The following is a 23793-nucleotide window of genomic DNA, read 5'->3' on the forward strand; positions in this document are numbered from 1 at the left end:
ATATATTCTTAATACTTTCCACAATCCTTGTCCATCCACCCTGTCATATGCTTTCTCCAAACCCCTTCTCTAAACAATTTTCCACTAAAGATCTAAGAATGAATATCTGATCTACACAACCTCTTCCCTTCTTAAAACCTCCCTGTTCTTCTCCAACTAATTCCTCTGTTATTTCCCTAACTCTATCAGTAAGTATCCTACCATACACTTTTCCTATTACACTAAGAAGACAAATGCCCCTATGATTACCACATACTTCTTTTTCCCCTTTTCTTTTAAAGTGACTTAATTATACCTGACTTCCAATCCTCCGGGACTCTACCTTCCTCCCAGGCCAATGTGCACGTCTTCCACATCCATTCTACTACTATCTCTCCCCCATGCTTCAGCATTTCACCACACACTCCATCAATTCCTGGGGCTTTCCCAATTTTAACTTTCTTCATTGCTTCCACAACTTCCATCCTACTGATTTCTTCCTCTCTTTTCACATCTCTCATCTCCCAGCCATTCCTCATCCACTTACATTTGCATTACTTTCATTCTCTATGTTCAACAATTCCTTAAAGTGTTTTCTCCATCTGCTGACTTTTTCTCCCTTCTCCACCAGTAATCTACCATTTTTATCTTTCATTCCCCAGCTAACTTCTTTGGCACCCTGTCTGACTCTCTTTACCTCTTTCCAGAATATTTTCCTACATTCCCTCCACTTTACACTCACGACTCCTTCTAAATTCATCATCCACTCTCTTCTTACTCTCTCTTACTAATCTTTTCACCTCTCTCTTTTCCTCTCTACATATAACACTCTCTTCAGTCTCTCAACTTCTCCCATGCTTGTTTCTTATCCACTCACTATATGCTTTCTTCTATAGTGCCACAGCCTCTCTCACTTCTTCATTCCACAATACTGTTCCTTGCACCCCTTTTCGTCTTCTCTTCACCCCACACACACCCTCACATGCTGCACAGATTTCTTCTGTGAATAGCTTGCACACACCTTCCAGGTCCCCCATCTGCTCCAATCCATATTTACCCAATCGTTTCTCCACTTCCCTCTTATATTGTGCCTTTTTTCCATCCTCTTGTAACCTTTCCACCCTCCTTGTATGAACTACTTCCACCTGTCCTTCCCTTCCTCTATTTCTCCATTTCGTTTGGACCTTGATTCTGACCACCGCCAAATGGGGGTCAGAAAGTCCACTCTCCCAACCTCTATATACTCTTACATCCATTACACACCTTCTCATCTGTCATCCACACACACATAAGCAATCATTGCCTTCCGGCCATTCAGTTCACCATCCACCCTCCTCGTCACTTGCCAAATACAGTATACCTATGGATCACATTAAGTCTGAAGAAGGTATTGGCTATTACCAACCCCCTCCCAGCACAAATGTCCATTAAAGCACTGCCATTCGCATCCATCTCTGCAGGCACATCCCACTCATCAACTACTCCATCCATCTTCACATTCCCTACTTTTCCATTCATATCTCCAATCAAACTCTCTCATTCCTTTCAAACCCAAATCTAATTTGGTAACTAAGGAGGGCTAGGTGATGTCCTGATTTAACCCTACTTAGATAAACTTGATCATCCTTATTTAAGGACGCTCAGGTGGATGTCAGGAGCAGGAGTCTGGCATACAGTATGAGGTGTTGTACTGCCCTGCGTATAATGTGAGTATGCTGGTGTTTCTTCTCTGTCAGCATTGGAATGTCTGGAGGTGGTATACTGTTGTAGAGGGTTGATAATGTTTCTCTGGTGATTTGGTGTTTTATTGGTCAAATGTGTTGTTTATGTATAACATGTAATGTTATACATACACAACACACTTTGTATTAGTGTAGGCTGCTGCACAGAACTATGTGCCTCTCATATCAAGGTAGTCTCTGAGAAGGACTTTAGTATCAGTGTCGGTGAGCAATGGTAGTAGTTTTGGTGCAGCCAATGGTGATGCATGGGACATTGTTCTGTTTGGTTTGGAAGGAGACGTAGTGAGTATCAGACAGAATGGGAGCCCATGTCAGGGAGGCATAGGACAATACTAACCTAATGCATTGTTTGTAAAATAAGGAGAGCATTTTTTTTCTTATTATTTGTTATTGTTGTTGTTGCCCAAGGTCTGGCCCTGTGGTTGCCCGGAGTGCACTGAGGGTGCTGGTGCACTGCCTTTTTGTTTCTTGTGCATGGTCCTTGAAGGCGAGTCCAGTGTCATAAGTCCAAGTCTGCACCCAGTTTTCATCTTCCATCCTCTCAACGTGTCCAAACCATCTCAATCTACCTTACTTATCACAGCATTAATACATTCAAGTCCCCTTCTTCCTCTCAGCTCTTCATAGCACTCATAGCCCCCCCAGGATTAGTGGGGTGAGCGTGTGGCACATGCACATTTTTAAGTGTAATGTACGGAAGTATCTGTATTTATGTTTACTGCTGGTAGACTGCAAAATAATGCTGATTTCATGTGTGTGATGTGTCCGAGAAAGCATGTAGAGATTGAGAGTGATGAAAGGATTAACCTTGCTGGAGAGCCTCTTGAGTGTGTGGAGGAGTTTTATTTTTGGAGGGACATGTTATGTGCTCGAGGCAGGGCTGGAGCTAGGTCTGTGGCTAGGGTAATGAGTGGTTGGAGTAAGTTCTGGGAACTGTTGCCTCTCCCCTGACAATGAGAGGTGCTAAGAGGTCCTTGTATGGAGCATGTGTTGGGGGTATAATGCTGTACAGTAGTGAGACCTGGGCAAGAAAGGAAGAGGATATTTGTAGGCTCAAAACTACAGAAGCGATGATGATTAGATGGAAGTCTTATGCGTCCTTGAAAGAGGGGCATGGGGGGGCTAGGAGTGCGATTGAAGAGCTGGGAGGAAGAAGGGGACTTGAAGGTATTAATGTTATGATGAGAGAGGTTGACTGAGATAGTTTGGACATGTTGAGAGGATGGAAAATGCAAACTAGGTGCAGAAGGTGGGAGGTGTAAATGTCGTGGGTAGGGTTGGGGGGGAGGGGGGGGAACTGGGACACAGTCATAAAGTGTGACCTCACGAAAAAGGGACTGTATAATGAGGCTACAAGAAATCAAACAGCTCCAACAGCATGGTGAGTAGTCATTGGCTGACCAAGACCAACGCATGCATGTTGTGTTTCATTTTTGTGTTTCATTTTCAAAGGCTCCAACATGCTTGCATGCGTCAGCCTTGGTCACCTAATGGCGGCTCTCCATGCTGCTCGATCTATGGCAGCCTCCCTGTTCAGTCCCTTAACCCTAAAGTTACACTTAATGACCTCGTCCCACGTCTTTTTCGGTCTACCCCTTGCAACCCCATCCCCAATATTAACCATTTCGATACTTAGGGTAGCATTGCAAAAGTCACCCGCTTGTTACTGGATGACGAAGGCTGCATCGAACCTAATCTCAACCAATCGTTACTGGATGATGCAAGTTGCGTCGAACAAAATAGCCCCTTGATTTTTTTGCTTTATGGAAAGAAAAAACATTATAAATGACCTAGAGCAGCTTGTACAGCACCCGACCCGTATCCCTGACTGCCTTGGAGAGAGCTCCAACATACCTGACCTCTTCCTTACAACTAATCCATTGGCTTATACTGTTAATCTTTTCTCTCCGTTGGGCTCCTCTGATTACAACCTTATCACTTTAACCTGTTCTATGCTCCAGTACGGCCTGCGGAACCTCCAAAGAAACGTCGTCTTTGGCACTTTGGAGCTGCGGATTGGGAGGCCCTCAGGCAGTACTTCTTTGATTTTCCCTAGAATGATTATTGCTTCCATGGCCAGGAGCTATCTGAGTGTGCCTTGCACATTACGGAGGTTATTCTCTCGGGCACAGAAGCATACATTCCTTTCTCACATCCTTTGACTAATGTAAGAAAGCCTTGGTTTAATCACACTTGTTCTAATGCTATACGCAACAAGGAGAGGGCCTATAAAAGACACCGGAGCCAACCCAACCCCAAATCACATCTTTTCTACGTTTCTATCCGGAATCGTGCTAAGTCTATTCTTTGCTCTGCTAAAAATAATTTCATCTGTACTAAAGGCTCCCGACTCTCCAACTCGAGTTCTTCCCGCTTCTTCTGGCACCTTGCCAAAAACCTTTCTAACAACTTTACCTCATCATCCTTCCCTCCTCTTTTCTACTCTGATGGCTCTGTAGCTATTTCTTCTACTGATAAAGCAGATCTCTCTTCATTCAAACTTTCTCCTCCAATTCCACCTTAGACGAATCCGGTGCTGTTCCTCCATCACTTCCCCCCTCTGACTTCCTCATGGCTGACATTAAAATTTCTTCAACTGATGTATTTTCTGCCATCACAGGCCTCAATACTAACAAGGCATATGGGCCTAATGCATTCCCTCCCGCTGTTCTCAAGAACTGTGCTTCCGAGCTTACATCCTGCCTAGGCAAACTCTTTCGTCTTTGTCTGTCAACTTGTACCTTTCCTTCTTGCTGGAAGTTTGCTCTCATTCAGCCAGTCCCAAAGAAGGGTGACCATTCCCAACCCTCTAACTATCATCCAATTGCTTTAACATCCAGCATCTCAAAAGTTTTCATGTCAATTCTTAACAGAAAAATTTTAAAGCATCTTTCCTATCACAACCTTGTTTCTGATTGTCAGCATGGGTTCCGTCAGGGACGCTCCACTAGTGATCTTCTCACCTACCTTTCAGACTCCTGGTCATCTTCCTTCCGAGACTTTGACGAAAGCTTTGCCATTGCACTTGATATCTCAAAGGCTTTCAATCGAGTCTGGCATAAATCTTTAATTTCAAAGCTGCCCTCATATGGTTTCTATCCTTCTATCTGTGCCTTCATCTCTAGCTTCCTTTCTGGTCGTTCTATTGCCACTGTTATAGATGGCCATCATTCTTCTTCTAGATCTATCAACAGTGGTGTTCCTCAGAGCTCTGTTCTATCACCAACTCACTTCCTTTTATTCATCAATGACCTTTCTAAGCTATGCATCTAACCCTATCCACTCATACGCTGATGACTCCACCCTTCACCCTTCCATTTGGTTCCCGCAATGCCCATCTCAGAAGTTACTTCAACAAACAAGGGATGAGGCTATGGCACACCTAATTCTGACTTGGCTCGTATCTCGGACTGGGGTAAAAATACAGTAATCCCTCCAATATCCGACGTAATAGAGCCATAGGCAGGTCCGGATAGTGGTCCTGTCCGGATATTGGGCCCCAGCTTATGGACTTGTACTTTTGGACCCTAACTCAGAAAAACACCTATACAACTCCCTCTGGACATGCATAGCACCTATTTAAGACCCAAATCACACCAATAAGGGACATAAAAGACTGAAATAAATGCAAAAAAAAACATAAAATGAGGTTTTTGAGGTAGGTTCATACAATATTCAACATTCTGGGTACTTACAAGTCCCTGGCTCCTGGACTGGTAGTTATGGACCCTAACCTAGCCTAACTCAGAAAAACACCTTCCTACTGCACATACATAGCACCTAAGACACAGCATATTGACACCAATAAAAGACATAAAAGAGTGAAATGAGGTGTTTTAGGTAAGTATAGTATGGAAAATACAGTAGAGTACCGTATGAAACATTCTGCCTACTTACAGCAAGTCCATGGCCATCTCGATGAATAATCGCCTCCTCTCGGACTCTGACAGTAAGAAGGATTTCCTGAAGCACTTGCAGTACACTGTTCATGAAGTCTTGCACTGAACTTAGTCATTCAAACTCAGAAGTCCATTCTCTTCACAGTGCGCACTCTTGTCTAACTTATGCTCCAATGTAACTTAATAAGTGTTGCACTCTGCACTTTAACTTTTTCCACTCTTATAACCATTTTTGAAAGCAAAAACACACAAGTCTATTTACATTAAATTTAGTTCAAAAATTGTCTTTTCACTCACAACTGTAAATCATTAACACAATGCAATGTTTTTTTCACTGCATATCACTGTAAATTCCTGTGTGGTCTAGTGGAGAAGTTCTTGGCGTCTATTCACTGTCAGAGTCCGAGAGTATCACTGGCAGGTGACCTAGGGGTGCGTCGCTGGGTCGTGGTGATGGCGTACCCACTGCAGACAACTCTAAAGACAGACACAAACTCACGTCGAGCGGTGAGTCCACCGTGGCTGATGTGCTGGGCTGTGGCTCGGAGCATGAGGGCCTGTCTTGGGGAGGCAAAGGAGTGGAGCCAGGGCTTGGCACAGCGGGGGTCACGGGCCTGAAAAAACTGTCAATGGTTGATTGATGCAAGGAACGACGATTCTGACGATTGATGATGTGCTGCCTGAAAGCACACACTTCCTCCACAAGTCCCAAGGGCCCCATCTCCCTGTCGCAGTCCGGGTGTTCCAGGTAGTCGAGAACAAACTCTAGGTGTTCCCGGAGTGCGCTCAGCTTGGGGATGGCTGGAGTTGTGTCATGCTGAGAGGAGTCCGCATCATCGTCGCCGTCCTCGTCGGAATCTTCAAGCTGGGTATTGACACCTGCAACTGAAGATGCGATCTCGATATCAGACAAGGTCTGATACCCAGGATCGCCCTCGTCGTCATCAAACCACTCACGCACATCGTCCACATCAACATTGTCTCCATGCATATGTAGACATGCATGGAAGTCATCCACGTCAAAACCTAGGAAATCGTACTCCACATCCGTTCCGAGAAGCAGATGAGACCAACCATTTTCTAGAGTCTTGACAGGGATTTCCTTCCATGCACTGGCTCAGTTGTTGATAGCAGACTTGATATTGTAGTGGCGAAGGTTTTCCAAAGTCTGCTGGCCTCGTGTGTCCCGTCCCTCCCTGCGGTCGTCCTCGTCCTCAAGAACAACCATCACCTCGTCCAAGAACTTCCTTCGGTACAGCCTCTTCGTTGCCACGATCACTCCTTGGTCCATTGGTTGGATGAGAGCAGTCGTATTAGGTGGCAGAAACATGCACCTAATCCGGCCATTCTCAGCCACCAAGTCCTTGTCGCACAAGTGGGCAGGTGCATTGTCGAGGAGAAGGAGGGCCTTTACCTGGTCGCGTGGGATTCCCAGTGTCTCCGTCTGGTAATGTATGACCTCCTTGACAAAATGGCGGTGGAACCAGTCTTTGAAGATCAGGGCTGTAAACCATGCCTTCAAAGAATGATACCAGACGACAGGAAGGACATCCATCACCCCACAAAGACACCGAGGCAGCTTTGTATGGCCAACAATAACGGGCTTAAGCCGGTGCATGCCGTTAGCATTGGCACAACACAAAGTAGATATACGTTCCTTGGAGAGCTTGCGGCCAGGTACACGCTTCTCCGTCTCCTCGGCTAGAGTGTTCGTTGGCGATAGAATAAACCAGTTTCGTCAGCGTTGTAGGTTTGACCGAGAGTGAGGCCTTCCCTGTCGATCAAGCCCTTCACCTTGTGCCGAAACTCGTCAACTCCATCCTCATTAGCGTCCAAAGCTTCGCCATGAGCTTTACGGTTGGTAAGGACATGCCATAACTTGAATGCGAAGAGCCAACCCTTGGATGCTTTGAAGTCTAGGGCGTCGTGAAGCCTGGCGAACTTCTCAGCAGCAGCCTTCAGCTCCATACCACATACCATCACACCAGCAGCACGTTGCTGTCGATACCAAATCAACGTGGAGCGGTCGACTTCAGCAAACTTGGGAGAAAACATCACCTTCCTCTCCACGTTGCGTTTGCTTCTCGACGAGAAGTCAGCCGTGTACTGCATGAGTTTGTCTCGGGATCTCTTAATATCAAACAAAGTAGATCGGGCCAGGTTGAACTCGCGGAGGATGCGGGAAGACCACCACCCCGCATCTACTTTCTCCAATATCTCCCGTTTCTTCTCCAGAGTCAACACCAGTCTCTTCCTCTTCTCAGGCGGCGGGGCCATCATCACACACACGAAAGAGAGGCATGAGAGCAGCAGGAGTGCCTGCAGCAGGTAAGGCACCACCACAAAAGCGAGCATGTGGGCAGCCATGACAACAAGCGTGCACTTGCAAAAAGAGACAGGCGGAAAGTGGGGAGGATGCAGGGGCACTCTAGCGGACGTCGGAGGAATGACGCGCCACAACAAAGCTGTCCTGTGCCCCGTGCGCCAAGTTCAAATTATGGGCGGGAATTTTTTTTTTTTTTTTTTTTTTGCGGTTTTCGGACCATTTTCGGAATATTGGATCCCGGGATGATTATGTCTGGTTAGTGGGGATGTTCGGATATTGCGCGTTCGGATATTAAAGGGATTACTGTAATCTTGTTGTTTGTAATGCACCAAAGACTCAATTCTTATACCTATCAACCCGACAAAATTTTCCACAGGTGTACCCACTATTGTTTAATAATATTCAGCTTAATCCTGCATCATCCTTGAACATACTTCGGGTTTCATTTACTCGGGACTTATCTTGGAAAGATCATATTACATCTCTTGAAAAATCTGCATCCAAGAGATCAGGTGTGCTAAGCCGACTCCGTTCCTTCTTTACCCCTGCACAATTGTTGACTCAATAAACGGGCTTTATCTGCCCGTGTGGAGAGGTTCCCCACATACAGCTCTTCTCAATAGGGTGGAGTCAAAGGCTTTTCGTCTCATTAACTCTCCTCCTCTTACTGACTCCCTACAACCTCTGTATCTTCATCGCACTGTTGCATCTTTATCTCTTTTCTATCACTACTTCAATGGTCACTGCTCCTCTGAACTGTCTACATGCATTCCTCCACCTCTTCGACGGGCGCTAGCAGCAAACTCTCATCCTTTTTCTGTCCAAGTCTATAATGAAAGAGTTAACCGTTACTCCCAGTCCTTCATTTATGCAACAGGTCAACTCTGGAACTGTCTCCCTCTGTCCGTATTTCCTGTTTCCTATGATCTCCAGTCTTTCAAATGCAGTGTGTCCAGGCATCTCAAAATGAACGGATCTTGAATTTGGCTCTCTCTTGTATTTTGTTTTTCTTTTGGAAGGAACAGTTATTGCAGGCTCGTGGCCTTTGGTTCCTTCTTCTTTGTAATAAAAAAAAATATATATATATATTCGGCGAACGTTTTTATCAACACCATAAGCAAGTACAACTATTCGAGATTACGTGAAGAAAAAAATCAGGCAGACAGAGGCATATATAAAGGCAGGGAAATAATAATTTAGCAACAACTTTGGCCATGCGCAACACCACTCCCGCACTGCAGCATGATCATACGATAATTTCCTTTTGCAGTACGTAAAACCGACGCAAACTGCCCTACAGTAAATGTTTATATACCAAAATATAGATAATGAAATTTCCTAAGACTCTTTCTCAGTAACAATTACCATAAAACATATATTTCTATGAGAAAACACAAAGGAAAGAGAAAACATTGTAAATCAGTGCTTAATTTATATTCGCCAAACGTTTTTATCAACACCATAAGCAAGCACAACTATTCAAGATTACGAGGAATAAAAAATCACAGAGATAGAACAACACTAAGGGTGTGAGGATAAAATGTTTAAGAAGTACCGCAAGTGTAGAAAAAGGGGGGGTTCTTCCAGCACTTGGCCAAGGCTAAGCCGGCCCACATCCTGAGTGCTTGCCTGCGGTTGGACGCGGCCTGCATCCTTTAGTAATGAGGGTGTTAACGCTTCTCACTTTCTGCACCCAATTATCATCCCCCATCCTCTCCAACTGCCCAAACCACCTCAATCTACCTCTCCTCATCACAACATCAACACACTCCAGTCTCATCCTACCACTCAACACTTCCATCGTAAACCCAGCCCCCCCATGCCTTGCACACAGGGACGCACTGCACATCCACCTAATCATTGTTATTTCTGTACTTCTGAATCCGCGAATATCCTCTTCCTTTACTGCCCAGGTCTCACTTCCATACAGTATTACACTCCTAACACATGCTGCATACAAAGATCCCTTAATATGAAGGGAGAGCCCTCTCAATGTCAGGAGAGGGAACAGCTCCCTAAACTTCTTCCAACCACTTATCCTACCTACAGAGCTAGCTCCAGGCCCACCTCCAGCACATAACATGTCTTCTGAATGACAAACTCCTCCAAATACTCGAGAGACTCACCAGTAAGTTCAATCCCTTCACACCTGACAATCTCCACCTGCTCTCCCCGACACGCCATACACATAAAATCAGCATTATCTTCCAGTCTACCTCTAATAGCACTACATCTCTTATGCACCCACTTATCACAAACACTGCACAAGATGGAATTACTTCCCACGCCCTTGTGGCAAATTGCACATAGCCACTCTCCCTCTTCTTTGACAGTGCGCTACCAACCCTAGATATCATCACTTTTACTTTACATTTATTCTTATGCCTTTGTGCCCCATACCATCTCTCCACTTCCTAAATCTTTCCTCCACATCCCTTTCTTCTCTGCAATCAACATGAAATCATCAGAATACAACATCTCCCACAGGTGTCCATTTCTGAAGTCACGTGAGAGGGCTTCATGTACCATGATAAACAACAAGGGACTCAAAACTGACCCCTGATACACACCAACATTCACGGAAAACTCATCACTCAAAGCTCCATTCACTCTTACCTGGGTGTGAGCACCCACATACATGGCCATAACCACCCTAACCAGCCACTCCTCCAAGCCAAGCTTTCTCATTGCCCACTGTACCACCTCTATTGGGACTCCGTCAAAGACCTCCAAATCAACAAAAACAAAGTACAGTTACCTTTTCTTTCCTATATATTTTTTCCGAAGCTGTCGAACAATGAATATGGGATCACTGGTACCCCTGCCTGCCATAAATCCAAACTGCATTTCATCAATATTCACTCTTTCTCTAATCATGCCACTCACATATAATCCTATTTATCAGGTCAATGACTAACCTCACTCCTATATCTCTTGAGGCCTTCAACATTTCAGTGGTCAACCCTGAAACACCTGCTGCCTTCCCCATCTGCATCCTGCCTATTGCCTAACTCACAGTTGCTGCGTCAATCAAATGCCAAGGGCCAAACGCTGGATCTGCTGGCTCCAAACATTCCCTGCCCCCAACCAAACTTCTCATTAGTCAATCAGCTATATTGCTCTCTCCATGCACCTTTAATATCCCCATTGTTCACCATTACCCTTCCTTCATCATTTTTCACACACTGCTCACCTATAATTACCTGATAATCCCTCTTCACCTGATTTGCCACCTTATATATCATATTCTTCCTTTCCACACAACTTAGGTTATCAAGTAAAGTCTCTGTGACTCAGACTTCATCCTGTATACTTTCTTCTAGCCCTACGCACGGCAGCCAAGTATTCTTCTTTGTTACCACCCTTATTCCATTCCCGGAAAAGCCTTCTTCTCTCCTTAACTGCAGCTTCTACACCCTCATCCCACCACCATGTTACTTTATGTCTTGGTGGGCCTCTTGTCCAACTGATACTGCAACAGTAACTCTCAAGAGATTGCTCTTGAAGGCTCTGTACTGTTCACTAATGCCTCCATCAACGGCTCCTTGTTCAGCCACCACCCTCCTCATCTCGCTATAGAAAGCATCCCTTACTGATTGAAGAGAGAACCTGTATTTTTACACAGGAAAAATCATCTGAGAAATTACCAATATGCCGGGAAACGAACCCGGGACTCTCAGGTGAGAGCCAGGCAGCATACCACTATGCTGCCTGGCTCTCACCTGAGAGTCCCGGGTTCGATTCCCGGCATATTGGTAATTTCTCAGAAGATCCCTTACTGATTGGTTTTACAGCTTCCATATTTTCCTCCTATGTACATAAGTCCTCTTTTTAATCACTCGTTTTTTAAGCACCATGTCGCATATCAATAATTTTTGCTGCTGCACACACTCCTTGCTTCCTATAACTTTAACATCCCTCACTAACCTCCAATCAGCCCTCCTGACCAGAAAATAATCTATCTTACTGCTTTTCCCCCCAGACTCATATGTGATCAAACTACTCTCTCATTTCTTAAAATGTGTATTGCACACTGTCTTGTTCATTGCCTCCCCAAACTTAAGCATCCTTTCCCCTTCCGCATTTCTTGTACCATATGCACATCCCCCACGTACTCCTTCATATTCTTGAGCCACTTCACCTACAAGACCAATTAAGTCCCCTCCCAAAACCACAATCTCATCATCCCCTATACCACCTACTACACATACTGAGTCATCCCAGAATCTATCCTTCTCTACCTCATCCAAGCCTGCCTGTGGAGCATATGCCAATATAATTGCAAACATCATTTTACTTTTATAAATGAAAGTTTAAAAAATGAAATGATGAATATAGAGGTGGCTATAGATGAGGCAATTGTTAGCCCGTTGTCCTCAACCCACGTCTGTATTGTGTTAGGATTGTCCTGTTGCAGTTGGCAGGCTGGGTTTGCAATGAAGGTTGTTATGGTGATGCTTTTTGCATATGAAGCAGTTTATCATTGGAAATGAGACTTGGATGAATAGGCATGGCCCAGAAATCAAAGCACAGTCATCCCAGTGGAAGCATGCAGGGTCACCTCAGGCAAAATAAAGGACGATGGGTTCGCAGCCAGATGAAATGCACTCGCACGTTGACCATTTCTTTTCGCCTACCATGGTGTTGTGCATCACGAATACACATCGGAAGGTCCAACTGTCAGCAAACATTACTACCTGGATGTTATCCATTGTCTTTGTGATGCAGTTTGGCACAAAAGACCAGACCTCTGGAAAGAAGCAAGTTGGAAGCTGCACCATGACATTTTCACAGCCGATTCTTCTCAACTGATTCAGGAATTTTTGGCCAAGCACAACATTCTGCAAGGTCTGGCGGGCTTCCTACTCACCAGACATGGCTCCGTGCAGCTTTTGGTTATTCCCCAAGCTCAGAATTCTGCTGAAGGATTCCTGATTTGAGACGAGAGAAGAGATCAAGACAAATGTGACAAAGCACCTCCAGGAGATACCGAAAATCAACTTTGAAAAATGTTTCAAGCAGTGGAAAGAATGCTGGGTTACATGTGCCAAGTCAGATGGGGGCTATTTTGAGGGGGATTAGTGTCCTAGCTCAACAGGTTAGCTATTTATATTTTAGAGCCTAAGGTTGGAAACTTTCTGAACAGACCTTGTAAACACAGTACAGTACAATACCTCTGGGTCCAGAGGTGGGTCCAGCTGGCAACAGAATGTGGCAAGAGTGGCCAGCCAAGTACGGTACTCTGAGTGGGATGGGGATGGACTCAAATAGTATGGGGCAAGGCAGTGGCTGAGAATACTAGCACCAGCATCTAGCACACCCACGGCCTCCACTACACCTGCCTCACACCTCCCATTACCTGGAAATATCAGCAGTACATCATCATTATGATCAATATCATCATCAAAACTATAGTTATTGACCTCTTTTTACCAGCTAAAGATAAGTAGGGTAGGGCTGAAACAACCAAGGAAGAGGAAGTACGAAAGACTGAGAATTAGGACATGAACAGCAAGCTCAGTGAAATGCACCAATCACTCATTCACTCACCTTTTAAGCCCCCCAATTCCTGGTTCTTGCCTTGCAAGCCAAACCACTAACTATGCAGTGTAAAAATTTTTCTTATGGTACTTTTCAGTACATTTATAGATGCACTACACATACTGTAAACCTGTCAGATAAAGTCAATCTGTCAACTATCAAGGTAAAACATGTCCCAAACCCTGTCATATTGATGATGATCATGATGATGATGATGACAGCAAAAATATCAATCAAAACAATAACTCACCCTTTCCACTATTATCCATTTCCAGTCCATTCATCTCTGTAGCTCCATCTCCCCGATACTCCACACTGTCCTGTTTCTCTGCCACTTCTCCATCAATCAACTCAACCACACTCTCCCCACCTTTCCTATAATCACTACCTATAACCATGGCTGTTTCTGTGCCTGAGTGAGTGGAAGGTCGGTTGATGATTTTAACACGAATGGCACCGCCCTTCCCCACAGACTTCAATATCAGGTCTAAAGGTAAAGTGGTGTCATTAATTCTGAGAAATTTTTTATTGTTCTTGCTTTTCTGAGCACTAGTGGTTGTGACCAGACAAGGAGTTTTTGAGATTAAAGTGTCTGAACAAGAGTTGTCAAGGGAAGTAGCTGGGATAGCGGGGATAGGTAGGTTGTGGTGTGACAGGGTGGAGTTCTCCTGCGTGCTGGCTGTCCGAGTGGAGACTGCTATGATGGAACTATCTGTGGTACAGCTGCTCAAGGCTTGAGTTGCTGGAGTGGAGTTGTCTTGAGCCAGAGTGGAATTATCTGAGGTACAGCTATTTAGGTCTTGGGCTGGCTGAGTGGAATCTGTTGTGACTGATGTATCTCGGGTACAGTTACTGAGGGCCTGAGTTACTGAAATGGAGCTGTGTAGAGAAAGAGGCACAGGATGGACAGTGGGAAGGCGCCTGCGATCTTCCCCAGCAGCATAGACCAGCAGAGTGTTGTGGTCTGGACGGCTTATATGCAGATGCTGAACGTTTTCCTGGTGTGTTCGACGGTGGGTCTGGGAATACAATAAGGGAAATACCAATAAAAGCTAGTATGTACTCTCAAAAGCAATAAGTAGTACCCCTTAGCAGACAAATCCAGGGCAACTGAATAATGTACCATCAAAAGAGTGAGGTTGGGTTCACAGTGAGATGACAGAAAGACAAGTGAACTGAGAAAGACATGACTGTCCCATGGTTGTGTCTACTACAGGAGTAATTGCATTCATTTATACAATACTATATATACATGAAAAGTATCTTTAACCTGGCTGATATCAATGGTTTCACAATGAACACTGTTACTGCTAACATTTTTCTTTCTTCTTTGTGTGTGTGTGAGTGTGTGTGTGGAAAATATTTCCGTGTGTCCTATGTTTTTCATATGTTATACAGTCACTTCTTTTGGATAGCAGGCATTTACTACAGGGCTGGGCAGGAATCAATTCCAGAATTGATTCCTGTGAATCTGAGAAAGCTACCTCAAAATTTGTTCCCAATTTGGGAACTGATTCCCATGATGAGATTCCACAGACCACTGACTGACACTAAAGTACAGTGAATGCAAGACAGCAAGTTGTCACACAGGCGTGCAGCTGTTGGGTGTCATGACAGACAGTGGCAGCGCGGGTGTACTGACGTCTGACTTGGCGCTGTTGGGCCGTCAACGGTTGGCAATGGCCAGCAGCCTACCCCACACTTACTTGCTCAATGTCTCCCTCAATGGCTCACAATTACTCACCGTGCTGAATAATGAACTGACTTGTCACCTGTCATTCAACTGCTAGTCGCTGTCCTTTCATTCATGTCAGAAGGTGAGTGCTGAATTGTCAATGACTCTATGCAAATTTATTATGAACTGAGTTCTATTGCAAAACAATTACATCTTCTTCTGGCTGGAGTGTTTGGTTATATTTTATGAATATAACATGTGGAATTTACTCTGCTTAATGTTCAAAATTTATCAAGAAAAAGTCTAAAAACCTCAGTCTCTTTCTCTCGCTCTCTCTCTCTGGGAGGTCTTTTTTGTTGCACTGCCCTCTAAGACATTATTTGCTTACCTGAGGAATTGATTCTGGAATCCAGAGATTCCACTGGCAGAGAATTGGAGTCATCGATTCCAATTTTATCAATTTTTGCCCAGCCCTAATATCATCACCATCATCATCAGTCATTACAAGTCCACTGCTGAACAAAGGTCTCCCCCAACCTTCTCCACAAATTCCTTGATTGAGCCAATCTTTGCCACGTTTTCCCATGCAAATTTCTCTGTCTCATCCCTCCACCTCCTGTCTGGCCTTTTTCTGCCACGCTTACAATCTCTTGGTGTCCAGTCAGTCAGCCTCTTGCTCCATCGGTTATCCCTTATTCTTGCTACATGGCCTGCCCATCTCCATTTCTGTTCTTTTATAACTTCCTTAATATCTTTGACTTTAGTCCGCTCTCACCCAAGTTGATCTTTCCTGTCTCTTAAAGATATTCCCAACAATGAGCTTTCCATTGCTCTCTGAGAACGAATTAATTTATTTTCTTTCAATTTTGTCAGTTTCCAAGTCTTGCAAACATACATCATAGCTGGAATTATATATTCGTTATATTATTTGTTTCATACAAACTGGCAAGCTACTTTTCATAATGTCTCTATGTTTACCGGAAGCTTTTCATCCAACTGTAATGTGTCTTTTTATTTTGCTATCATTATCTTTCGCTAATTTTAATATTTGTCCCAAGTAACTGTACTCCTTGACTTCTTCAAGAATTGCTCCACTTATTCAGATGACGCTCTTTGGTGTCTGTGGATTAAACATTACTTTACTTTTACTCCGGTTCATCTTTAGCTCTACTTTGAGACTTTCTCTGTTCAGGGCATTTAACATTTCTTGCAATGTCTCTGCTGTTTCTGAGATTAGGACAATGTCATCTGCAAATCTTAAACGGTTTAGCTTTTCTCCATCTATGTTCACTCCTTTGTTCTCCCAGTCTATCTTTCTGAAAATACTTTACAGGCATGCTGTAAATAACTTTCGTGAAATTGTATCTCCCTGATGCACGCCCTTCTCAATCTTAATTTTCTCTGAGTCCTTATGTAATTTAACTGTTGCAGTTCCCTCTTTATATATGTTTTCGAGCAGTTTTACAATGTTCTCATTCACTTCTTGTTCTCGCAATGAATTTATAATTGCTACATGCTCCACTGAGTCAAAAGCCTTTTCATAATCAACAAAACCTAAGCACAGTGGTTTATGATATTCTGTTGTTTTCTCAATTAGCTGATTCATTGAGTGTGGATGATCTATCTATGTACAGCCTGACGCCCTAATCCGCAAAGGGTGGCCGCAGACAAAACGCCTCCAAGTCGCTCTGTCACCCACCATTTGACTACCCTCCTCCAACTCACTCCCCCCTCCCTCATATACCTCTCAACTCCATCCCTCCACCTCATCCTCGGTCTTCCCCTCCCTCCACCTCACCTACATACACCCTCTTCGTCAGTCTTTCATTCTCCATTCTCTCCACATGTCCAAACCACCTTAGCGTATTTCTCCTAATCTTCTCAACCACATCCACATCCACCCCACAACGTTCTTTCACTTCTTCATTCGTCAACCTGTCCCTCCATGTCACTCCACATGCTCCTCTCAAGTAGCTCATTTCCACTGCTCTTGCTCTTGACCTGTTCCCCTCTTGCAAGGTCCATGCCTCGCTTCCATATGTCAGGGTAGGGATCACAATACTATCATGCAGTGACTTCTTAACTTCCATACTCACCTCCCTATTTCTCATCACTGCTTTCAGTGAATCAACAACCTTCCTTCCCTGCTGTACCCTTTCACGCACTTCATCCCCCAAAGTTCCATCCTTACTTATCACACTACCCAAGTACTTGAATGAACTCACATTCTCCATATCCTCGCCATCCAACCTCATCATGCATTCTGTGACTTCGTTCCTCTCAAACACCATAACTTTACTCTTGTTTACATTAACTTTCAGATTCCTCTTCCTACACTGTCCCAAATTCATTCACCAAACCTCGCAACTCTCATTCATCTTCACTCAACAATACTGTATCATCAGTAAACATCAACACCGGAATCTTCCAAATCTCACCCTCATTCATTAGAGCCAGCCCCACATCCACTGCCCTACCTTGCACCTCCTTAACAACACCATCCATGTATATATTAAACAGCCATGGAGACATCACACAACCCTGTTTCAGTCCCACACTGAGATCAAAGAACTCACTCAGCTCACCATCCACTCGCACCGTAGCCCTAGTTCCTTGTACATACTCTGCACAGCACTCAACAATTTCCCTTCCACTCCATATATTCTCAATACCTTCCACATACCTTGTCTATCTATTCTGTCATAAGCTTTCTCCAAGTCCATGAAGGCAGCATACACTTTCCTTCCCTTCTCTAGCTACTTCTCCACTAAACATCGTAGAACACACCCTTTTCCCTTCCTAAACCCCCTTGTTCTTCTCCAACTAGCTCCTCTGTTATATGCCTAACCCTATCAATGAGTATTCTACCATATACTTTTCCAGTCACACTAAGAGGGCAAATACCCCTATGGTTACCACATACTTCTCTCTCCCTTTTTCCTTTGTATAAAAGAACAATTATGCCTGATCAGTAGTTGAATAGCCACTTCGAAATCCTGCCTGTTCACGAGGTTGGTTTTCCTCCAAATTTCTAGTTATTCTGTTTGTAAGGACTTTAGTGAAGAGTTTGTAAATGACTGATAGTAAGCTAATGGGTCGATAGTTACTAAGATCTATTGAGTCATCTTTTTTGTAAAATAAAATAACTATTGCATTACACCATGTTTTGGGAATTTTCTTCTTTTTCATACATTAAGTAAATAAGTGAGGAAGCCTATTTTGTACTTCTACTCCTGTATCCAACTATAAATCTGTTACTATTCAATCTTCTCCCAGTGCTTTCTCTCTTTTCATGTTTTTATGAGAAATACTTACTTCGTCCGGTGTTACCTCAGATATTTCACTTGCGTCAATTGTAAAGTTAGCCATTGGTACTATGGTCTTTGATGCATACAGTTCTTTGTAAAATTCTTCACCTCTCTTCAGCATCTCATCTCTGCATTTAATGACTTCACCGTTTATGTCTTTCAGTGACATGATTTGTTGCTTTCCAAGTGTCATTTTACTTCGCACCTGTATCAGACTTTTTCCAGCCCTAATACAGTATACTGCGCTTAAATGACAAGTAACTGGAGAATATTTTCAAAATCTAATTCAGTTTCAAAATGGAACGATGAAAACAGTAATAATACTTTCCTGAGGCACTGTACAATAGAGATGTACTGATGTATCGGTATCGGTGGTATCGGCCCATGATAAGAGCATCAGTATCGGAATTGGTATCGGTTGATTTTCTGCTGATACTACCGATACTTAAAAGGAATTTAGTGTGTAGCATATCACTCACTGGAAGTTATTTTGCTAAACAGAGTTTGGATGTTTTATAGGGATGAAAAATAAATTATTAGAAATATCCAATTATTTTGTATCATATTATTTTGAGTACATGGTGTGTAGTAACACAGTACATTCTTTGGTAATGAGCCACATCTGCCACCATAGACATGTACAAAACAGGTTGGTAGCATCGCATCAGTGGCTCAGGGCCCTGCCACAGCCCTCAGACAGCAGGCAACACCTTCTCTCACTGGTATCAGCATCGGTATTGGTAGTAGTATCGGTCCAATTTTGTGGTATCGGTATCGGTCAAAATTTTGGTACTGGTACATCTCTACTGTACACGTGGTCCCCTACTTACGAACAAGTTACATTCTGAGAAACTGCTCATAAGTTGATTTTTCCTAAGTCAAAAATGCATTTAATACACCTAACCAATTGAACATCATAGCCTAGCCAAGCCTACCTTAAACATGCTTAGAACACTTGCACTAGCCTACAGCTAGGCAAAACCACTAACACAAAGCCTATTTTATAATACAGTGTTGAAAACCTCATGTTATTTATTGAATAATGTACTGTGATCCTTGATTGTGAAAGTCCAAGTTCACGTGCGATGGTCATTACGGGCGTGCAGCCTTCATGTTCGGCAGTTATATTGAGTTTCACCTCAAAAGTGATTACCTTCTTCTTCTGTTTCTCACCAGTAGCAGGAGAGAGAGAGGGGCATTTCATAGACATGATGGATAAAAAACACACACACACACACGAGGCACCGAGGAGAGCAGACGCACGTCGCCACCACTCCATACCTAGCCAACTTGGCCAGTGGCATTATCTAAATTAGTATCTTTATATGAGTCAAGCTCTGTACTAGGTTAGACTAAAAGGGGTTCTAATATAAAAAAGAAGAAGTTTTAAGTAAGACTTGTTCAAACAGTAAAAAAAACAAAGTAGCGCAAGAATGCGCAAAAGCAGCTGATCATTCATTTAGTCTACGACTGCACCAGAGAATGTAAGTAGTATATGTGCTTTTAGTACTGCAGGATGACCACATACTTTAGTAAAGCAAATTTGGAAAAGAAAAGGGATAAAGGTAGAAAGCAGGATTATTATTTCTACCAAGAACTGGTTGAAATGGAGACTCACAATAAACTGGTGAAACGAGTACACAGACTAGAGATGGCTTTTCAGAATGAAATTGATGAAATTAAGAAACAGATGCACTTGCACAAGGAGGAAATAGAAAAATTAGGAAAGGAAGTCAACAAGAAAGGCACAACCTTAAATGAGTTGACAGTAGAAGTGGGAACACTCAGGAGGAAAATTAGTGAAATGGCAAGTACAGTAGTCAACCACGAGAGTATTATGGAAGAGTTAAAAAATGATAGAGACAATTAGGCAAGTAAGCAGTCTGATAGACCAGAGCAGTGATACTGAGGAGAAGATAACACAGGTGAATTAAGCTGTGCAAAGCTACAAAAATGATGTGGAAACCAGATATGCTGAAATGATGAAAGAAAAAAAAGACTTAGCAACAAGGGTGGAAGAAAAAAGCAATAAAAAGGAAGTGAAAAGAATAATCCAAAACAATCCTAAATTAGTCAGAGATTCAGCAGATATCAACAAATCTATAGTAATCACTGGTATTGAAGAGGAAGAAGTAAGAAACAAGATCTCAAGAGACAAAAAGGAGATGGCAAATGTAATGAGCATATTGAATGAAGTAACAGAGGAAACCTGTGGTAAAGGCACAGAGGAACACAAAAGGTTAGGGAAATACGAGAGAAGCAAGTCAAGGCCCCTAAAGGTAACCTTCCAGAGTGTAAACACCGTGGAGGAGATTCTAAAAAATGCCAAGAATCTTATGGAAAAAGGGGCGTTCAAAAATGTATGGATAAAACGATGCCTAACACAAGAGGAACTGGAATTACTGAATGATAAGAGGAAGGAGGCAAAAACAAAAAATGAGGGAAGATCAGAGGAGAAGAATACATTTATTTACAAAGTAATTGGATGGCAGGTATGAAAGTGGTAAAAAAACAGGAGGGAATAAAAGGGGGGAAAGTAGTAAAACCAAGTTATGACAAGTATATAAACAAGATGATTAAGCTGATGTACTCAAATGTGGATGGAATGGTATCAAAATTATTAGAGATGAATGATTATATCAGAGAAAATGAACCACATATAATATGCGTAACTGAAACAAAATTAGTACCAAGGACATCAAATGACATCCTAAACTTAGAGGAATATAATATATGGAGAAGAAATAGGAACTTAAAATAGGGAAGATGAATTATAATATTAACTAAGAAAAATCTAAAAGTCAAAGAAATAGAACTAGATATACCCTCACAAGTAGAGCTGACTGCAGTAGAGATCAATACATCTGAAGGGAAAGTAATTGTGGCCAATTTGTACATGCCATCCAGATCAAACACATGGGAAAGAGACGAATATGAGGACCTGGCAGAGAGTACAATTCAGAGTTTAAGAGCATTACTACATAAAACGGAAGAGAAATCAGTTGGATCAAGGATTGTGTGGGTAAAGTTGAAAGTTGGAATACAAATGTGGGCGATTGTGTGTGTGTATGCGCCAACGCAAGATCGTGCTAGAAGAGTGAGAGAAGAGTTCTGGACAAATGTAGAAGTGTGCATGGAAAAGTTTGGAAAGAATGAGAGAGTGTTTTTGATTGGTGATATGAATGGTAAAGTTGGGAATGTGAAGGTGGATGGAATAGTTGGTGAGTGGGGTGTGCCTGCTGAGATAGATGAGAATGGGAGTGCGTTAGTGGACATTTGTGCTGGGAGGGGATTGGTGATAGCCAATACCCTCTTCAGGCATAAAATGATCCACAGGTATACATGGCGAGTGATGAGAAGGGTGGGTGGTGAATTGAGTGAAAGGAAGGCAATGATTGATTATGTGTGTGTGGATGAAAGGATGCGAAGATGTATATTGGATGCAAGAGTTTATAGAGGTTGGGGGAGTGGACTTTCTGACCACTACTTGGTGGTGGCCAGAGTTAAAGTTCAAGAAAGATGGAGGAATAGAAGAACGGAAAGACAAGAGGAAGGAGTAGTTGCAAGGAGAGTGGAAAGGTTACAAGAGGATGAGAAAAAGGCAGAGTATAAGAGAGAAGTGGAGGAACGATTGGGCAAATATGAGTTGGAGCAGATGGGGGACGTGGAAGGTGTGTGTAGAATATTTACAGAAGAAATATGTGCAGCATGTGATGTGGTGTGCGGAAGGAAGAGAAGACGGAGGGGGTTCAAGGAACAGGGTGGTGGACTGAAGAGGTGAAACGGGCTGTGGCACAAAAGAAGAAAGCATACAATGAATGGATGAGAAATAGGGGCGTGGAAGAAGTTGAGAGGCGGAAGAGAGAGTTATATGTAGAAAGAAAGAGAGAGGTGAAAAGATTAGTAAGAGAGAGTAAGAAGAGAGTGGATGAGGAATTTGGAAGGAATTTGAGTGTAAAGTGGAGGGACTGTAAGAAAATGTTCTGGAAAGAGGTGAAAAGAGTAAGACAGGGTGGAAGTGGAGTTAGCAGGGGAGTGAAAGATAAAAATGGTAGATTACTAGTGGAGAAGGGAGAAAAAGTGAGCAGATGGAGAGAACACTTTAAGGAATTGTTGAACGTGGAGGATGGAAGTAATGCGAGTATAAGTGGCTGGGGAATGGCAGGAAGAAGAAGGGAGGTGAGAAGACAGGAAGAAATCAGTAGGATAGAAGTTGTGGAAGCAATGAAGAAAGTTAAATCGGGGAAAGCCCCAGGAATTGATGGAGTGTGTGGTGAAATGCTGAAGCATGGGGGAGAGATAGTAGTAGAATGGATGTGGAAGATGTGCAAATTGGCCTGGGAGGAAGGTAGAGTCCCGGAGGATTGGAAGTCAGGTATAATTATTCCCTTGTACAAAGGAAAAGGGGAAAAAGAAGTGTGTGGTAATCATAGGGGCATTTGTCTTCTTAGTATAATAGGAAAAGTATATGGTAGGATACTTATTGACAGAGTTAGAGAAAGAACAGAGAAATTAGTTGGAGAAGAACAAGAGGCTGTTGGAAGGGAAGAGGTTGTGTAGATCAGATATTCATTCTCAGATCTTTAGTGGAAAAGTTTCTAGAGAAGGGAAAGAAGTTGTATGCGGCTTTCATGGATTTGGAGAAAGCATATGACAGGGTGGATAGACTAGGATTGTGGAAAGTGTTAAGAATATATGGAATAGATGGGAAGTTGTTGAATGCTGTGAAGAGTATGTACGATGGTGCGAAGGCTGCAGTGCGTATGGATGGTGAACTAAGTGAATTTTTCTCTTTGAAAGTTGGGTTGAAACAGGGATGTGTCATGTCTCCATGGTTGTTCAATCTGTACATGGATGGGGTAATAAAGGAGGTACAAGGTAGGGTAGTGGATGTTGGAGTGGCCCTGGTGAGAGAGGATAGTGTTTGGAAACTCCTGTACTGTTGTTTGCAGATGATACCGTGTTGTTGAGTGAAGACGAAGGGGAGCTGCAAGGCTTGGTGGATGAGTTTGAGAGAGTGTGTAAGAAACGGAATCTAAAGGTGAATGTAGGGAAGAGTAAAGTGATGGTCTTTGAGAGAGGTGAAGTCAGTGAATGTACAGCGAGGTTGGATGGTGAGGAATTGGAAAATGTGAGTACGTTTAAGTACTTGGGTAGTGTGATGAGTAAGGATGGAGGTTTGGAGGGTGAAGTGCTTGAAAGGGTACAGCAGGGAAGAAAGGATGCTGGTTCTTTGAAAGCAGTGATAAGAAACAGGGAAGTGAGCATGGGAGTGAAAAAGTTACTACATGACAGTATTGTGATACCAACTCTAACGTACGGA

At 43.2% G+C, this 23793-nt stretch overlaps 1 protein-coding gene across 1 annotated transcript in view; it reads right to left on the bottom strand.

Moving 5' to 3' along the window:
- LOC145403724 (uncharacterized) overlaps positions 1 to 23793 on the bottom strand; it is a 208742-nt gene that overhangs the window by 5505 nt on the left and 179444 nt on the right. The window contains exons 6-8 of the mRNA XM_080275404.1: positions 14318 to 14506; positions 13738 to 14020; positions 13121 to 13305 (exon numbers count right to left, since the gene is read on the bottom strand). Of these exons, the coding sequence (XP_080131530.1) occupies positions 13121 to 13305; positions 13738 to 14020; positions 14318 to 14506 (657 nt within the window). The remainder of the gene's footprint in view (positions 1 to 13120; positions 13306 to 13737; positions 14021 to 14317; positions 14507 to 23793) is intronic.

The sequence above is a fragment of the Coenobita brevimanus genome, chromosome 61 (assembly GCF_032717465.1).
Source record: "Coenobita brevimanus isolate Jiangsu-jjx chromosome 61, ASM3271746v2, whole genome shotgun sequence".
NCBI classification, from domain to species: domain Eukaryota; kingdom Metazoa; phylum Arthropoda; class Malacostraca; order Decapoda; family Coenobitidae; genus Coenobita; species Coenobita brevimanus.